Consider the following 19,295-nt stretch of genomic DNA (forward strand, 5'->3'; position numbering starts at 1 on the left):
GGGGTGATCTGGCAAGGACACTTTTGATTTGCAGAGCAGAAACTCAAAAAGGTACACAGAGGCTAAAGAAAATGAGGGGCAGTGGGAAGAGAGATGAATATCAACTTCAGTTTGGCCAAATGAATCAGATCTTTGGTTGAAGGAATCTAAACAACTGCAAAGTCTGGAATATCTGGGCATCCAGGAAAAACATCCCTGCCTGTAACCAGAGTGGTATGGTGCAACACACTGGCTCTCTTCAGACATTTGTCATATGTGGATCAAAGGGCAGGAAGGGGGCAAGTAGGAGTGTGCCAGCTAGCCACACCAACACACTCCATGGCCATGCCCCCTACAGTCACCACTTCTGAACATGGAGAGAGGTCATCCCTGTGATTATGAATCCGTTTTTTGTTCAGTGCTGAACACAGAGGCAGGAGGGGCGTGGCCACAGAGTGCTTGACTAAGAGGCACAGTCCCTTTTGCCCCCGTTACATATTTGCTGTCTACAGATAGTGAAGACCTGACCAAGGTTACTGCCATTGCAGTGCTAACTTAAGAGTGGACAAGTATGAGAAGCGTGGCATGTGCACACAACAACAGGTGAGAATGGAAGGTATATGGTGCCACAATGCAGTCTTCCAGAACGTTCAGCATTACCTCATGAACTGCTTGCTCCCTATTTGCCGCCGGAGCGTCTCCAAAAAATGTGTTGAGGCATCCTGGGCCAGTACAGCTGCCTTGCTATGCAGATAGTGGTGGGGCGAGAAGATCCAGGATGAACTGTCCTTATTGATACCACCCCGAGGCTCTCTGTGGCTGCTGCCATCAAGTTTCCCTCCATGACTGCACTTCCCTGGGAGACATAAAAATATCACACAAGAGAGATGGAAAATAGATGCCCCACCATAACCTAAGAGATGGCAGCTGTGCAGGAGAACATGGGCGGCAAGTGAACACACATGACCATTACCTCCCACTGGAAATAATAGCATCATGTCGCACACTTGCATTCACAGAGTGCTTACGGAGGAGCACTGCTGCCCTGCCGTGCGGCCCCATCGGCAGTGCTGACAGACATGCAAGACAAGAGCGTGGGCAGAGCTCCAGCTGCTCATGTTCCCTTGTGCAGTATGTCAACCAGTGATCACCAAATTCCAAGGAAGCTAGAGCATGTTCTTTCAGGGAAAGAAAAGGATATCTTTAATATAAAGCTATTGGGCCTCACTGACTGATATCAAACTCCCGACCTCACCCAGGCTACCAAAAAAGAAAGAAAAGGGGGGAGCGGAGATTTAAAAAACCCAGAAAAATTCATTATGTTAATCAAAAAGATGGAATTTCTAATAAAATAAAACTGTTGAGGTGGGGGGGGGGAGGAAAAACATGGATTAGGGTTAGCGGTAGGGTTAGCAGTGGGATTAGCGTGTTTGGGTTCAAACTTTGGCAGTTTTCTCAGGTACTTTTACAAACAGAAAGTCCAGACTTTGTGGTACAGGACACATGCTTGCAAACTGCATGCCGTTTCACTAGCAATACACAACCGCCACATTAGAGGAGCCGGGCATTCCAAGTCTGGCATTGAGGAAAGCAATTGACCAACTTATATGTTCAGGGAAAGGATACGGTATAGTCCTTCCTTAGAGTTCATCACTTCAGGATATAGGTTGGGGATTGCATGTCTAAATGCCTGCCCCAAGTGAAAAATCCCTGTACAAGGAAAGCTAGGGTTCCAGGTCTAGCCTTCTCCCATCCTAATAGTTTCCCACATTAATGGTTTTAATCTTCTACTTTTTATGAACATACTATTTCCCCCTACATGCTGAAGTGATTCAGATCAAGAGCGCTATACCACATGCTTAAATAATCTCCAAGTTCATGGGTGAGCTGAAATAAGGGACTCCTGGCTCAGGTTCCAATCACTGTCTATGGTACACTGTTACTCTGTTTTCTCTCTTCCAATACAAGAAATTAATGCTGTAGACCGCAAGAGACAGCAAACAGCTCCTAAATGCATTAGGTCTTCTAGAACAAACAAGAGTTTGCTGACTACAGAGAATCACACAAAGATCAGGTCCTCCATTAATTATCTATGGTAGGGCAGCACAAAACTCTCCATTTCCACAGCAAGAAACTGAATGTTCTATAAAATAAGGTTACCAGTGGTCCTGAATTTTACAGCCCAAGCCAGAATTTCATCCTCTCAACCAAGAGTTGCCAAAAAGAGAAACACAAAAAATGTTTCATGTTTTAATGCTATTTATTTACTTTTCAAAAATGCTTTTTTAACAAACAATGGTTGGAGAAGAGAGCATTTACAGATGACTCAAGGAACTCTCTCCTGACCTCAGCTTTCTTAAGAAATGATTTCTTTCTGAGGTGAAAGGGACTCTGCACATGCCCCGAAGCAAAAAGATGCTGGCTTCAGTAATGCTGGCACCCTGCACACACTTAGATACATCAAGCTCAAAGTGCTAGAACACAAGAGTTGTCAACCCTACATCTATCTAAACAAGCAGAGGGGTGAAATAGATATTTACTATGTGAGAAGAGCCTCAAAGAGAAATTCTTCTCTAAACTGTGGGAAAAAATCTGACTCTTAAGAGTTTGAATGGGAGCTACCAAAAGACTCAGGAGGAATACAAATAAGAGAAGGAGAACAAACCCACTTGAGTCTTTAATGGCAGAGAACTCTGCCTCATACCAGAGCCATACCCCACTCCCATCCTTCCCTGGCAACAAACACATACCAAGTGGTTTTTCTGGCTGGGTGCCATAGTAACCAGTAGTCAGGAGTCTTTTAGCAGTGAGGCCTTCCAAGAGGTTTCCTTTACACGTCCAGTCAGAGCAGTCTCTGCAAGTCCTGATGCCAGCTGGGGGCATACAAGAAACACACTAAGGGAGGCCTGAGGGACCTGGATTTAATCCCCAGACTGACCGGAGTATACAACCTAGCCATGGGCCTGAGTTTCTTTTAATCTCCTACTCCCCCTCCCCCAGCCACAGTGTGGCTACAAGACCACATTCCTGGTCAGGGTGCTAGACAATGGGGGAGGCCCCGTTGCAATTGAGAGAGAGCCCGATTGCAAGAATCGCAGTCAGCAGCATTGCTAAAGCTCCATTTCTGTCACGAGAGAAAAGCTCCTTTGTCCTGGCAGCTTTCCTCCCCAAATCCTGCACTGCGATAGAAAAGATGGTCATGTCTGCATACTGGTGAAAGAAAGGCACATTACATATATCCTTGGAATTTCACATCCTTTTATTAGGGAGCATCCAGGGCTTAGTGGCAGTATTGCCTGTAACAGGGATTCCCAGATGTTGACGACTACAACTCCCATCATTCCCAGACAAAGGCAATGCAGCTGGGGATTATGGGAGTCTGGTCAACAACATCTGGGGTTCCCTGTTATGGTAGTAAATAAATGTTTCATTCAGGGATAGAGAAATGTTTTATTCATTTGTTTATGTAGGAGACTGCAAGTACATTTCTTACGAAGAGACAACATGGAGTAATTGTTAGAATGTTCAAATAGGATTGAAGAATAAGTTCAGATCCTTACTCAGCCCTGGAGCTCACTAGGTGATCTTGAACCAGTTACTACTTTCAGTCGAACTTACAACAGTACATTTGGGCAGATGGAGGGGAAGAACAATGTACCCTTCATTATGGAAGTACAGGATTTGTTTTAAGACAACCACACAAACATAGCAACTGTCTGGGCAGAGTCTTAGCTGAAATCTCATCCTAACGATACTAAAAGCTCCCCATGCCAAGATAAACATCGGGAGGTGGGGCAGTATTTTTAAGAGATCGTGCCAGTCCATTACCTTCTGCAATAGACTTGATTTCCCATCCAGGTCGTACCAGATCTGGATGTATCTGTTGATTCCCAAGTTCAACCCAGTTGCTGTGGCTGTAGAAATCCTGGCCAGAATGAAAGATAAAGTTGGATTACTGGTTTTAGGATACAATCTTTTATTGTCTATAGCTACTACTCTTCTTTTAGCAATAATTGTTCTACTTTGTTTGAATTTTTAAATAAGACTCATTCAACAGCAGTAATAAAAATCAGATCCTATGAGATATAAGCATAAAAACATCTTCACTTGTTGACCAAAGCCCAAAGCCCAAAGATGGGCAGCTGTTGGCCTGAAATGGACAGGGAGTTCCTATTTATTTCTATTCTGCTATATATCTCCTAAACAGCACTGCATCATAGGATCTCAGACAACTTTCAAGCAATAACTAAGGAAAGAGTGAGTGAGTGAGCGAGCAGGCGAACAAGGGCCATGGCATCAATAGAAGTCAGGATGCGAACAACAAGAAAAAAAAGATGGACAGCAAGGGCTTTGTTTCAGTGAACTGCAACATATGTGCTACATTTTTATTTTGTTGCCGATAGCATCATAGATTACACCTGCAGGAAGCATAAACTGGTTGCTCTGTTGTAAGAGAAGGTAAGACAACTGGGGGACTGAATTTCAACACTTCACCTCATTAAGGAGGATAAGGAGTTCTTGGTCAGGACACAGGGGACACTCAGCAAGGACAAGGGAGGAAGATAAGTTGTGCAAGGAGAGGAAAGTGCATACAAGAGCAGAGCAGGAGAATCAGAAGGCATTCTGAACTACAGGAATTACAAAATCACTTTCAGTATCTTTCAGCAAGTAGGCTATGTTAGATGAGAAGGAAGACTTTCAACCTTTAAAGACAGATTTTACTCAAACACCAGCTGCAAGAAGAGCAGAAGAATGGTGGGGGTCAGCGACTCCTTACTGAGAGATACAGAGGTGGCTGTGTGCTGACTGGACGGGACGGCTCAGAAAGTATGAGAAAGTATGGACGGCCCAGAATGTGAACGGATGTGTTGCCAAGATTTGATCAAGACCCCTGATCCCTTCTTCATCCTTGTGGGAATGAATGACACAGCTATGAACACAACACATCTGACTAAGAGGCTGTGAGGTGAAGGACTTTGGGGATCAGGTAGCATTCGACTCTATTTTTCCTGCAAAAGGTAGCAGGATTGCCAAGAGAAAGAATACTTCAGGTGAATGACTGAAAGGTTTTAGGCCCCTGGCTTAATCAGAGAAGAAAAGCTTCTTCTTCTTTGTCTTTTACCAAATTATTTTAACAGCTGCATTACACATGTGTAATTACATATGTATTATGTACAAAAACAACTATTGTAATTGACATAAATGAAAACAACAACAACAAAAATACCCTCAGAACCTCTGTCTACTACCTATGAGAAATCCTGGAGAACAGGTGAGATGCCACAAGAGATGGGCTAATGTAATAATCTTCAGAGAAGTGGGCGGGGAGAGAATCCTGGAAGCTACAGATCAGTCAGACTGACTGATCCATAACAGATGATAAAACAGCCAATCTGTATGTACCTTGATAACAATGCAGTGATTAATAGAAGCTGACATGGAATTGTCAAGAATAAATCCTGCCAGACTAATTTTACCTCTTTTTTGATCAGGTTACTAGCTTAGTGGATTGTGGGAATGCCATGGACGGAATTCATTTTGATTTTAGCAAATATCATGACAAAGTTCCCCATGATATTTTGTTTAGCAAACCAATCAAAAGTGAGCTAGAAGGTACCACCATCAGATGGATTCACAACTAGTTGCAAAACCTTACTCAAGAAGTGCTCATCTATGGCTCCGCATCAACTCGAGGGATGTTTTTAGTGGGGTGCCTCAGGCTGGGCCCAGAACTCCTCAATACTTTTATCAAGAATGGAGTGAATCCACTTCAAAATTGCAGATGACACAAAACTGGGAAGGACAGCTAACAACTCAGAAGATGAGAAATAAAACTCAGAAGGATCTTGATATAATGGAAAACTGGGCTGAAACTAACAAAAGCCCTATCCACCCCCAGCACAGTACTTCCAGTGACTGTTGCTGGTGTCTATCTTATGTTTCTTTTTAGACTGTGAGCCCTTTGGGGACAGGGCTCTATCTTATTTATTTGTTATTTCTCTGTGTAAACCACCCTGAGCCATTTTTGGAGGAGCGGTATAGAAATCGAATGAATGAATATGAAATTCAGCAGAGACAAATGCAATATTCTGCACAGGCCCCTCAAAAGTGCACAGATTAGGATGGGGGCACTTGGTCTGGCAGAGCCACCTAACGGCACAGCGGGGAAATAACTTGCCTAGGGAGCAAGAGGTTGCTGGTATGAATCCCTGCTGGTATGTTTCCCAGACTATGAGAAACACCTATATTGGGCAGCAGCGATATAGGAAGATACTGAAAGGCATCATCTCATACTGCATGGGAGATGGCAATGGTATGCCCCTCTTGTATTCTACCAAAGAAAACCACAGGGCTCTGTGGTCACTAGGAGTCGACACTGACTCGATGGCACAACTTTACTTTACCTGGCTTGGCAGTAGTACATGCAAAAGAGGATCATGGGATTGCAGTCTAGCAGAAGCTAAACAAGAGTCAACAGTGTGATGCATGCAGCAGGGGGGGAAACTAAGGTGATTTTAGACTTCATTAATAGAACAATAGTTCCCAGATCACAAGATACAATAATTCCACTTTATTCCTCACTAAGCTGACCTTATCTGGAGCACTATGTCTAGTTCTAGGCACCACACTTTAAGAAGGAGGTAGACAAGCTGGAATTAATTCAGAGCACAGCAACAAAGATGGTCAGGCATCTAGAAAGCAATCCCTAAGAAAAGGTTGAAGGAATGGGGTGTGCTTCACCTGCAGAAGAGAAGACTGAGGGAAGAAATAATACACTCTTCAAATACTGAAGGGCTGTTGCACAGAATGCAAGACTTGTCCTCTGCTGCTCTGGAATAGATCTAATGGCAGGGCTGGACTGGGGGCACTGAGAGGGCGGTGGAATGTATGTGGGGAGGGCGCTAGGTTTACAGCAGAATGGGTAATTAAGGGTGGGAGTCAGGGCGCAGGGGCACCCCGTGGTTGGGGCGCACCGGGAATATGCCCTGTTGCCCTGTGGGCCAGTCACCTGTCTAATGGGCATAAGCTACAGGCGGGTAGATTTTGGTTTAACTTCAGGAGATGTCTTAACAGTAAGAGCAGTTCAACAATGGAATTATTTGCGTAAGGGGGAGGTTGGGTCTCCCTTGCTAGAGGTTATAAAGCACAGACTGGACACCATCTGTTGGGCATGGTCTACCCCTGGATTGCCTGTATCAAGCAGGGATTTAGGCTAGATGGTCTACAAGCCCACTAATAAATAAATTATGCTGGAGTAAGTCCGTGACAGGCTGAAGCCAAATGCCTTATAGCTCAGAATCAGCCACCTTCCCCTGCTCTCCCACTTAAGAGCTCTGCGGAGTTTGGTGTGCACCTGTAAGGAATGGAGCAGCTGTCCCAGCCTCTCCCGGGCAATGCTGTACTGCTCCGAGCGCACAGCCTGAAGGACCTCTTTGCGGGCCTGCAACAGCCAAGCATTGGCGGAGTGGATGAGCTCAGAATCAAAGTGGAGCACAGGATCATCCCGCGTCGTGTTCAGGAAGTCCATGGCAGCGTTGGCATTGGCCACCTGGGCGATGGCTCCACGGAAACGCTTAGCAGACACCTCAGGACCATAGAAAGCAGCAAAGAGGTCATCAGCCAGGAGCGTCCTGTCCTAGGTGAGAGAGGGAGGGAAGACAAGTCTTTCTTCCTTGGCTGTGTGAAGTGGGAGGCAGAGGAGACAAAGCAGCACTGGGGAACTGACCATACTGACTTGTACCTAGGGATGTGGCATCCAGCTGTAATCATTTCAACAAGGGCAGAATGACACACTTCAGCGTCTTGAAACACCAGCTGCCTATGCCACAGCAGCACTGGAATGGGACAGGGGAGAAGTGCGGAGGAGGAGGAGGAGGAGGAGGAGGACTTCTAAATTTTAAATTATCAGTACTTACAGGCAATATTGCCTCCAACAGGGATTCCCAGATGTTGTTGACTAGAACTACCATCATCCCCAGCTGCAATGGCTTTTAACTGAGGGTGATGGGAGCTGTAGTCAGTCCCCGCTACAGGGAATACCTGCTTGCAGATGTTGAACCTGTATGGTTAGCAGCAGCTATAGAAAATGGTCTATGGCAGGTTTCCCCAAACTGCGGCCCGCCAGATGTTGCTGAACTACAACCCCCAGCATACCCAGCCACAATAAATTGTGGCTCGGGATGCTGGGAGTTGTAGTTCAGCAACATCTGGAAGACCACAGTTTGGGGACACCTGGTCTATGGGCTGCTTCAGATGATACTTTGTACACTAGCCCAAGCATATATGATAAGCACATGAGCACACATGTCGTTTCCCCCCTTCCTGGCATACAGGGAGTATTTCCCTAAACACATGGGGTGGGGGCAATTCATCCAAACCACTCCTCTACACTAGTTTTAAACTAGTATTTGGGCTGGATATAGAGAAGCAGTTCAGACAAGTTGTACCCTCATGCAGTTAGGGAAAGATGTGTGTGCTCAATATCCTTATCATGCAGGGTCAGGGCAGCAGAAAACATTGTCCAATCCAGCCCTACGTCTATCAACAGTTCCCATTTTAAATGGGCCATGTTCTTTGTAATCACAGCAGCCCTCAGAGATCCAGAGTAGTTTCCTCTCACCTTAAAGTCTTCCTCTCTGATACGCTTCTTCTCGGGATGAGGCATCTCCATGAAAAGGCGGAGGGTGACATTAAGAATAGCCTCCTCAGTCATGTCCTGATGGGTAATGGAGCCCCAGGCAGCAGTCATGGCGCGAGACCAGAAGTTGGGGAAGAATCCATGGACTTCTTGTGGAGGCAAATAGAGCAGCAGCAGAGTCCATGGAAGATTCCAGAAGCAGGCCAGGGTATGGTCCATATTGGATACATTTATCTGCACAGATAGAAGAGATGGAATTTGCACCAGCAGTTGTTTATAATTCTGTGCTGCTTTGGCACAGGCAACTGTGAAGGTCTAGCAGGCCCTCTTCCAGGTCCCTCCAGCCTTACTCCCTCGGGCATCATCAGCAGATTGTGCATGGTTGTCCTCTTATCTCTGCCAGCATGGGGAGTAGCTCCTAGCACCCAAGCAAAAGAGGAACAGCATAATTGGTGGTACATTACTCCAGTGACCTAGTTCGCTATCGGGCCCATCCAGAGCAAGGTCAAGGTGAAGCATGAAAAACTTCACCTTATAAAAAGGTGTCAGGGGTCATCGCATGAAAATGAAGGCTGGGAAATTTAGGACCAACAGAAGGAAGCCCTTTTTCACACAGCTTGTAAATAATTACTTACACATCCCATGGAATTCTCTGCCACAGGATGTGGTGAGGGGCCACTAGCCTGGGTGGCTTTAAAAAGGGCGTAGACAAAGTCATGGAGGAGAGGCCCATCAATGGCTACTAGTCTGTTGGCTATGGGCTACCTCCAACCTCAGAGACAAGATGCCTCTGAATACCAGTTGCAGGGGAGCAACAGCAGGAGAGGGCGTGCCCCTCACCTGTGGCCTTCTCAGAGGCATCTGGTGGGCCACTGTGAGAAATAGGATGCTGGACTAAATAGGCCTTGGACCCAGAGGTGCACCTAGGTAATTTTGGATCCTGGACCTAAAGGCCCCACCTCACCTCTACACACAGTATTTTTAATACGTTTTTTTACCTTGACCACACCACCCGAGACAGACTAAAAGGGATTTGGGGGTCCCCCAGGTGGTGTGAAGTCCCTGGGACTTCAGCCCAGAAATCCAGGGATAACCTCTGCTTGGACCTGATCCAAGGGCTGTTCTTATGTTCATAAACATAGAAGGGGGAGGATTGGGTAATGTACACAGGGAACTATCCCTTCTGAAGTTCTTCACCGGACTTGGTTTCAAAACCCTTCACCATCCTAGGACAACACCACACACACAGCAAGGGTTCTGGAAGCCTAGTCCTGAGAGGAGCTGGGAATATTTAGCCTGGAAAAGGCCTGCCCTAATAAACCAACCCACCCTTCTCCCTCATCATCCCAAGCCCTACTGACTTAGCTGACCCTCCCCACATCCTCCTCTTATAGGCTGAAATGATGAGTTTGGGGCATTTAAAATCATTTTTGTCCAATATTTGTTTGCAGGCATGGTATGTTAGGAAGTGCTGTTGGAATGTATTTGAGTTTCAACTCTTCTATAATGTATAACCCAATCAACTGCAGAATTAATAATCCTATTAAACATGTTCAAGCTTAGCAGAGTTTATTTTTCTATTTGTATAGGCAGTCATGGGAAGATGGAAGGCAGCAGTGCACTGGCATGGTGCATACAAAAGCATGCATTTACATGTATGTCCACCAATAGTCCTGCTGCGTCTCCTCCCCAAGGAGATACTGGGGAGGGGGCTGAATGCTCGAGAATGGCAACTTTTGCAGTTCACACTAACAAGTTTAAGGAAAGGCCTCCACAGACAATCTAAAAGATAAAATAGGAACAACCATTTCTCAAAAACAGGGACTCTCCCTGGAAAATGGGAACAACTGGAGTATATATGATAATTATGTTAATTCCAAAGGATTCAAGAAACATTAGCTTCAATTTATACATGTACACACAGTCCAGAAAGCAATTCTTCATACTGAGTATTCATAGATGTATTGCTTTGCACTTCTCTTTCCCTAGGTATTGGGACATTCAGGGTTGTTTTTACCCTGGAAATGGACTGACTTCAATCTTGCTGTGTGTGTCTGTGTGTTTATAGATATTTTAAATGTATCAAGCAAAAGCTTCCTAATATTACTCAGAACTACCTAATATTTAAAGCATAAAATAATCTGTGTTATTCAGCGTGTGAGCTTTTGGTCAAGAACATAAGAACATTGCTGATTAGACCTCACCTAGTCCAGAACCGAGTCCTAGTCTTTGCAGGGTGGATAAAAAATGATTTTTAAAAAAAAAAAATCAGAAAAATTGGATTTTTAAAATTTAAATTGGATTTTTTTATTTAAATTGGATTTTAAAAATAAAATGCTTTTGGAGGAAAACAAATCTATCTAAAGATAGTTTTCTATTTAAGATACGTTATAGTCCAAAGATTATTAATCATAAAATAAGGATTAGTTTTTAATTAAGTAGCATGAGGCTGTATATATGCAATGTTTAAATTTTTTGGTAAATGAATTCCATTAATCCATTCATAATGTTCCAGAAGTTTCTGTGAGATTATTTTGGGGGATTTTTCTATCTAGAAGAGGACCAAAAATGAAACCTTCATCTGGTTTTAAATATTAAGATTATACCAGCAAGAATGAGTCTTTATATAAAAAACCATGATTTAAATCTAGTCTTACTGACTAGTGATTTAAATCAATTTGATTTAAATAAAATCCACCCTGACTCTGCAAGAATCCCAGCAACTTGCAGGCACTGGAAATAAGCAAACAGTCCTCTTGTAGACCTCAGCCCAACTTCTGCCCATTTCATATGATCAGTTTCTTTTGAGTGAGAGCATTGGAGACTTCTATAGAAGTTATTTTCGGTCTACAGAGAAAAGATTAATAGAACCTCAGAGGCACAACAGGGCCACTTCACATAAAGAGCATGAAATTTGTGTGCAACAACAAAAAGAATCTGTGAGTACAGGCATCCTTAGGCAGCTGTGGCCGATTTTTGGCTAATATGTGATGCAGCCACCAAAGACTTATAGCAGATGAAGTTGCCTTATAGTGAGTCAGACCATTGGCCATCATGGTATCCTTCTTCATTATTATTTACACAGTCAGACAGGTGTTATTGACTGGTTTGTTTTATCCAGACATCAAGTCCTTCCCAAGGACCTGGGATGGCTGAATTTTATTATCAAGGTTGTTGCTGTTATTATTATAGATATCGTCGCATAATATAGGCTGTTCCCAGTAATGCTGCTTTTTGTTATTATTATTATTACATTTATATCCCGCTCTTCCTCCAAGGAGCCCAGAGAGGTGTACTACATACTTGAGTTTCTCTTTCACAACAACCCTGTGAAGTAGGTTAGGCTGAGAGCGAAGTGACTGGCCCAGAGTCACCCAGCTAGTTTCATGGCTGAATGGGGATTTGAACTCAGGTCTCCCCGGTCCTAGTCCAGCACTCTAACCACTACACCACGCTGGCTCTCAATTTAAGGTTTTAATTGTTGCGTTTTAATTTGTAAACCACCCAGATATTTTATATGGGGTAGTATATAAATGTGATAAATAAATATCATCTACAATTTAGGATTTTGGACAGGGGCTCTTCCCAGTCCTATCTGAAGATGCCAGGGGTTGAATCTGGGACCTACTGCATGCAGAGCATGTAAGCTGCCAATGAGCTACAATCCCTACATAAGGATACCCCTTCCAGGCGGGATCATCCACCTGTCAGTCTGCTTCCTAGCATCTGCTGCCCTTGCCTCTCCATCATAAAAGATACTGACTCGTTGCCTTCAACATTACCACTTGAAATGGCACACAGGATCCTCAGGAGCTCAACAGGACAAGATGCGGGGCGGGGGGGCGTGTCTCATCACTAGTGGACCTCCTCATCAGCATTTGGCACTGCAGACTGAGAACTTAATCACACACAGCTCAGTCTATGTAATGAAACACAAGCAGAGCAAGTGCATTGCAAGATGCCGTTAAGGAGGAAGTCTCTCCAGATGATGGAAGTCAAGTGGGCAAACATGAGAGAAATTATTCATGGAGTTTCTAAACGTTTTTACTTACAGATTAGTCACATCCAAGCTTGTAAAACATTGACAGTTGCCCCTCCGCTGGTCTCTTGTCCCCCATCCCTCCCCTGCAAACAAACTCTGTGTGTTGACAGTTAAGATCTGTGCAGTTTCTTAGAACTGGGCTGAGGCGGGCAGCTTGGGTCGCAGAGATAACCGCCCTGACACTCCTGCGTAAAGCACACCAAACTGAAAAACTGCAGAAAGACAGATGGTGTGTACTGCTGAAAGCAGGATAATCTAGTCTCGCTCCATTCCAGCATCACCAGCTTCCTGTGTGGACTAGCAGTAGGTCATAGACACACACACACACACCCCGGCAATTTATGAAGGACATTTTCAGTTCACATAGGGAGCGAGACAGGCTAGAAAGCAGCCCAGAATCAGAGCTGGAGGAATCTTATAAGCCTTTGAGTCCAACCCCCTGCTTAATGTAGAAAATCAATATTTTTATTAATCAAATAAATCATGGTAAAGTATTGCTTGCTAGTTATATTCAGATATGGAAAGATGTGTGTTATTCATGAAATGCTCTGATTTGTTTGGGTTAACATTCTGGACTGGTAACATCTATAATAATAATGGAGACCTGATCTCTAAGGAGCTAGAGTATATGAGTTGTTATGCATTCTGTGATCTGTGATATTATTATGTAATGTTCTGCCTTTAATAGATAGATAGATAAATAAATAAATAAATAAATAAATAAATAATCAAGAGCATCTCTAACAGAGGTTTTGCTCCAGGGAGGGTGAGCCCCCACCAGGAAAAAGGTTCCACATTCATACTGCTCTTTTGCTAAGAAGTTGTTCCTAAAGTTCAATCAAGACCTGTCCTCCTGTACATTAATCCCATTAGATGTAGTCCTGCCCTCTGAAGCAGCAAAGCACAAGTCTTTGCCCCCTGCTATGGGGAAGCCCTTCAGGTATTTCAAGAGTGCTATCATGTCCCGCTCAGCTTTCCCTTTTCCTGCCTAAACATGCCCAGTCTCTCAACATTTTCTCATGAGGCTTGTTTTCCATACCCTCGACTATCCTTGCTGCCCTCCTCTGAACCCATTCCAATCTGTATGCTTTATAGCCATCCAGAGAACAATTTGTTATGGGGCAGCCAACAAATTTATGTATTATTATTATTTGTATGCATTATATCCTTCCTAGAGAAAGGTAACCAGAACTGGACGCAGGAAGCCTGAACTCCAGGGAGCTTCTTACACGACTGGAACCCTTTGAATTTTGCCCCCTAAGCAGTCACCCTATCCACCAGGATGAACAATTTAGCTCAGTTAACTTTACCTGCACTTCTGAGCTCAAACATTTACCATACTCATATTACATTTACATACCGCTTTTCAACAAAAATTCCCAAAGTGGTTTACAATCAAATCATCAAATGGCTCCCTGTCCCCAAAGGGCTCACAATCTTTAAAAAAAAAAAAATCATAGAAAGCTGCCTTGTACTGAATCAGGATGAGAAGTAAAGCGTACTGAGATCTGAGAGATCAAACCAACAAGAAATAATAAGATCCCCCACCAAACGATATACAACCACATGATGAAAAGCAAGCAACAACTTAATCACTGAAAATATATACAATCTAAGACAAGACAATTGGAAAGGATATCAATGAAACAAATATATAGCATAAAAGTGTGGAGATCAATGTAATATGCAAATAAATGAGTCCACACATAAAATAAACGCCAGCAACAGCCACAATGCTGTGGTGAGGATGGATAGGGCCAGTTGCTCCCCCCTGCTTAATATAAACAGACTCACCACTTTAAAAAGGTGCCTCTTTGTTCAGTTAGCAGGGGATGACTGATTATGGTTTAGTTTATTTTGTTTTATCTCAAACATTTTGAAAGAAACCATGCAAATCAAGAGAGAGAAATATTACTTACTGGATTAGACCAAGTCCAAGGTTAAGTAGAGGGAGAGCAACCAGCCCTATCCATTCCCAGCACAGCATTCCTCCAGTGGTTGTCGCTGGTGTTTACCTTATGTGGACTTGTATGTTCCAACACCCAATCTTCCTGAATAAGTGGGCCAATTTGGACAAAATACCTTACTGGCCCCACCAACCACATGATGCAGGATGGGAATGCACAAATCCTGCTCCCCTTCCTGGTGCGCAATTCCAGTTTTCACAATGTTTCCAGTTTGAATGGGGACGGGGTCAGGCAAAACTGCCCCCTGCGCAATTATGAAAATTGGAATGGTGCACTGAGAGAGAAATAGGCATGTTCATGTCCTACACTGAGTGATGGGCAGCGCCAGTAAGACGTATCATCCAAATGGCTAGTCAGAACTAAAGAAAAGCAGTTCTTCCAGAACAATCAACCCAGATTTCAAAGGATGCAGGATAACCAAAGGAGTGGCTCCCTTTGATTTTGCAGTGACAAAACTATGACAATCTCATCTAGAAAAGCCTATTTAGCAGATTACCATTACGTTCTCAATTTCAGTGTTTTTTCTTTTATGATTGTTTAATTGATACTGGATAGATTATTGTGGGGTGTGTGTGTACATATAATATATGTACATGTGCTACATATATGTAATTTGCTAGTATAGGCTTTTAAAAATCTGTAGTCATTACAATGAATTATGTACTTCAGATTTTAAAAGGTGTGACCTTGTGTATGTTTTTGCAAGTTACACAACTGCCTCCAAAGTTAAACGAACACCCACAGTTTTATTATCCATAATATGGTGCCATCTACATTAAAGCCATCCTTTACAGCTTTCAAAACACAGCACAAAAATGGTAACACACAGTTACCCTATGCACAATGACAAACCACATTGTTGAGGAAATAGTGTTTCACTTGAACCAGGATTTGACAACAAAAAGTACATCTGATCACGTGCAGACTAGAGTGCCTTTCCCTCACCACTGCAAATCCAATGCCACTGCCAGATTAAAAGCCCTTGATCCACCTATAATCAAGAAATGAAGAAGGGGGGGGGATGGTACCATTTTACCATCTTGATGAGCAAGACAGGATGGTTAATAAGTGTTAAGATGGTTTCTGAACTGGTGGCAGGGATTATGATGACCCCCAAGTGGGCTGCACGCTGCAACCCAAGGTCTTAATGTTATTACAGCAGGGCAGAAAGCAACAGAAAGATGAAAAGGGGAGACTGGCACACACAACACTATTAATTACAAGTGGGTCCCAGGCTGCAGGTCATAGTTAAGAGGTGGGTCTCATGTCTAAAAGGGCTAAAAACTGCTGGGTTAAAGGGTAGCGAATCCAAACCAAATATACATCCCAATTCTCCCCCCTCCCTCCCCACCAAGGCACTCTGCAACCTTCTCGCGCCCACCCCATACCTCAGATTAAATGCCCCATTTTTCCAGAACCAGATGCCCTCAGTCAGACCTACCAGGCAAGGAATTAGCAATACAGGAATGACTCAGGAAGCGTTTCACCTTGAAATTATGTCCCAGCGGGGAGGGGAGTGTCACACCTCCGCCGCCTTCTGCCCCTCTGGGCTTACGGGGCTGCGGGGCGGCTGTTGCTTTCTCGGGCACCGCCCCTCTGCTGGAGGGCAGGATCTCCCCGTGCCCACGGAACAGCCTGATATTAATAGCTGCCTGGCTGGCAAGTGGGCACGGAGAGCCATCCGGTGTCACGGACTATAATTACAGCACACGTGAGCGGAGGGAGAAAGGGCGGGGCCGGGAGAGGGAGAGCCCGGTGGCCCACCCTCCCCCTGAAGGAAGGACCCCGGCGCTCTGGCGTGCGCCCCCCCTCCTCCTCCTCCTCCTCCTCCTCCCTCCCAGCACACTCAGCAGCTCCCATTGCCACCTGTTGTACTCGCCCTGCACCTGCGGCGCCAACAGCAGCCCGACAGGCGGAAGCTGAGGGGAGCCTGGCTGCCCCATCCCTTTCTCTCTCCACGCAGGGCCATGCATTGCTCGCCTGCTCAAAGGCTGCTCGTCCAAGCAGCACAGGGGCAAGGGCCGCTTTTAGAAGCTGGCAACCTAACTCGCACACTACTAGCCCAGCCCATCGAACTTCCCTCCCCAAGCCAGGCACCATTTGGATGGTGCCTCACTCTCTTCTGGAGAATCTCTCTCACACACACACCTTTTGCTTATTCCGGACCAAGAAACCAGAAATCCCACTGTTGACTTAAGGAGAATCTAGCAGGCTACTGACTCTCTCTTCCATGTTCAGAGATTTATCCCAAATGCTGTTGAATTCTTGCCATACCTCTAACCTGTGGAGTTCCGAGACCATCTGGCTGCCCAGGTTGGGATTCAGAAGGATGGACTTGATTGACCTTTGGTCTGATCCAACAGAGCTCTTCTGATCTTGCCTCCCCTCAAATGCTCCTAGGAGCCCTGTTAGTATACTAAAGGTAAAGTTGTGCTGTCGAGTCGGTGTCGACTCCTGGCGACCACAGAGCCCTGTGGTTGTCTTTAGTAGAATACAGGAGAGGTTTACCATTGCCTCTTCCCATGCAGTATGAGATGATGCCTTTCAGCATCTTCCTATTTCACTGCTGCCCGATACAGGTGTTTCCCATAGTCTGGGAAACATACCAGTGGGGATTCGAACTGGCAACCTCTGGCTTGCTAGTCAAGCCATTTCCCCACGGCATCATTAGGTGGCTTGTTAGTATACTACTACTACTACTATATTTATATACCACTTTTCATCAAAAGTTCCCAAAGCAGTTTACACAGAGAAAAAATAATAGTTTAAAAAGCTGGCAATCTAATAATAGAGACTTCGGTTTGAGACCTGGGTTTAAATTTCACCAAGCTACCAGGCTCTTTCACTCCCACAGTCTGTTCTGCATTTTCAGACAAGTCACTATCACACACCCATGATTTGAAAAGATGAGGAAAAGACTTCACCCATTTAACCACCCTCTTAAATGACAAATGGACCAATTAGGGATAACAAGGTCACAGGAACTGATCTTATGTATCCCAAAAGGGGAAGACAAAGAAGTTACAACACAGAAAGCCAATTTTCAAACTTCAGAACCTTCTGGGTGTGTGGAATGATACAAAGAGCTGCTGTAGAGTTGCCAGTTCTTTTTTAACTAGCTGTGTCCTGTGCTTTTAATAGTAACATGACACAGAAATGAAGTAGGTGTTTTCCTGGATACACAGGTAAGGGAGATAAGATTAATCTTATCTCAGACTGTTATTAGAAGTGCAAGGGTGGGGGTGGAGGTGGGGAAACAACAACCCTAATCAACTGAAACTAGGGACCCCCCCTGGGTTCCCTAGAACAATAGGTCCAATTATTATAGAGGCAAGGATGGGTGGGTGTACATGCATGCACACATGCACTGAAGAAATATATCTAGGCACTCTCTCACATGCTCATCTGCAGTGCGACTAACCCGCAAGAGGGAAATTTTAGCCCATAAGGGGAAAGGTTCTTCCATATAAAGTAAAGTGGATTCTTGGCTCAGAAGAGCATGCTGAGTCACTGCTGGAGATTGCCAAGTACCAAGAGTGCCCTACTGGGTTACAGTGGGGATGGGCCAGCAGCCAAAATGGATTCTTGGGTTTTCTGAGATGAAGGGGGCCGAGGGTCCAGCAGCAAAGGAGACTGGGAGTCAGAGCTTCCCCCCAGCCAGCCACCATGGCTGCTGCTCCCCCACCCCACCCCTTTGACATTTTCAGGAGGCAGAGTGGAAGGAAGTGCATAGGAGAGGAGAGTGGTGGGCTAGAGGAACACTAGTGGGTTGCTCTCTGGCCCATCACTGTCCTCTCCTCTACACTTCCTTCCACTCTGCCCCTTGACAACATGAAAGTGGAAGAAGTGGTGACAGTGCCTGACACACCACTGGCCAGGGTAAGGGGGAGGGGGAAGGTTTGGTGAGGGTAAGGAGATATGAGCATGCTCTGTGCACCACTAGTGGGGTGTGTGTGGCAGGGGAAGAGCAGCAAGCTTCATGCACCACTAATGGGGGATGGCAGATTGGGGTGGCCCTGCAAATTGAGGGAGAAAAGACACTGGAGGTTGCAAACCTGCCCTCGGGTGGTCTTTAAGAGCAGCTTGATCTGCAACATGTTCATTGCCACGCCATAAAAAGCAATATGCAATATGCATTCCAGCATAACAAACTTTAAGGACCATGCAGAGTGACTGTGAAATAATTCAGAAGCGCTATGTCAACTTTAAAAATAACAACAAATCTTGGAATTAGTTTTTTATGTTGGTTTTAAATGATTTTAATGTTAATGATTTTAGCATTTAAATGCTTTAAAATTTTTAATTGATTTAACGTTTTAAATTATTTTAATTGTAAATCACCCAGAGATGCAAGTTTTGGGCGGTATAAAAATATGTCAAATAAACAAACAAAGATGCTTTCAGCCATTTCAGGCACTTTAGATGGCATAGTGTGAATGCACTTAGGAAAGTAGGATTACCCATCGGAACTTTTGAGGATTAGGAGATTCCTGGGTGACGTTAAACCTGTCACTTGTTCAGCAGCAGGAGGTGGAGAGAAGAATCAACCTTTCAGCCATAATTCAGTAGACTTTTCCATACATTTATGGAACCTTAGTACATCAAGCCAAAGTGGGAAAGAAGTGGTACCAGAAGATGATTGTAGTTTGAGCGAGGCTGTATGTATGGG

The 19,295-nt window shown here is 44.6% G+C and overlaps 1 protein-coding gene across 4 annotated transcripts in view; it reads right to left on the minus strand.

Annotated features, from left to right (window-relative positions):
• VWA7 (von Willebrand factor A domain containing 7) overlaps positions 1-16,376 on the minus strand; it is a 51,236-nt gene extending 34,860 nt beyond the window's left edge. The window contains exons 1-6 of one of the 4 annotated variants that reach the window (XM_053298759.1): positions 16,114-16,376; positions 8,600-8,851; positions 7,334-7,615; positions 3,808-3,904; positions 2,649-2,852; positions 640-835 (exon numbers count right to left, since the gene is read on the minus strand). In XM_053298759.1, the coding sequence (XP_053154734.1) occupies positions 640-835; positions 2,649-2,852; positions 3,808-3,904; positions 7,334-7,615; positions 8,600-8,836 (1,016 nt within the window). In that variant the 5' untranslated portion in view covers positions 8,837-8,851; positions 16,114-16,376. Of the gene's footprint in view, positions 1-639; positions 836-2,648; positions 2,853-3,807; positions 3,905-7,333; positions 7,616-8,599; positions 8,852-14,578; positions 14,712-16,067 lie in introns of those variants that run through there. The other 3 variants (XM_053298757.1, XM_053298761.1, XM_053298760.1) reach the window with 3 other exon arrangements.
• Positions 16,377-19,295: the final 2,919 nt, after the last annotated feature.

The sequence above is a fragment of the Hemicordylus capensis genome, chromosome 2 (assembly GCF_027244095.1).
Source record: "Hemicordylus capensis ecotype Gifberg chromosome 2, rHemCap1.1.pri, whole genome shotgun sequence".
Classification (NCBI taxonomy): Eukaryota; Metazoa; Chordata; class Lepidosauria; order Squamata; family Cordylidae; genus Hemicordylus; species Hemicordylus capensis.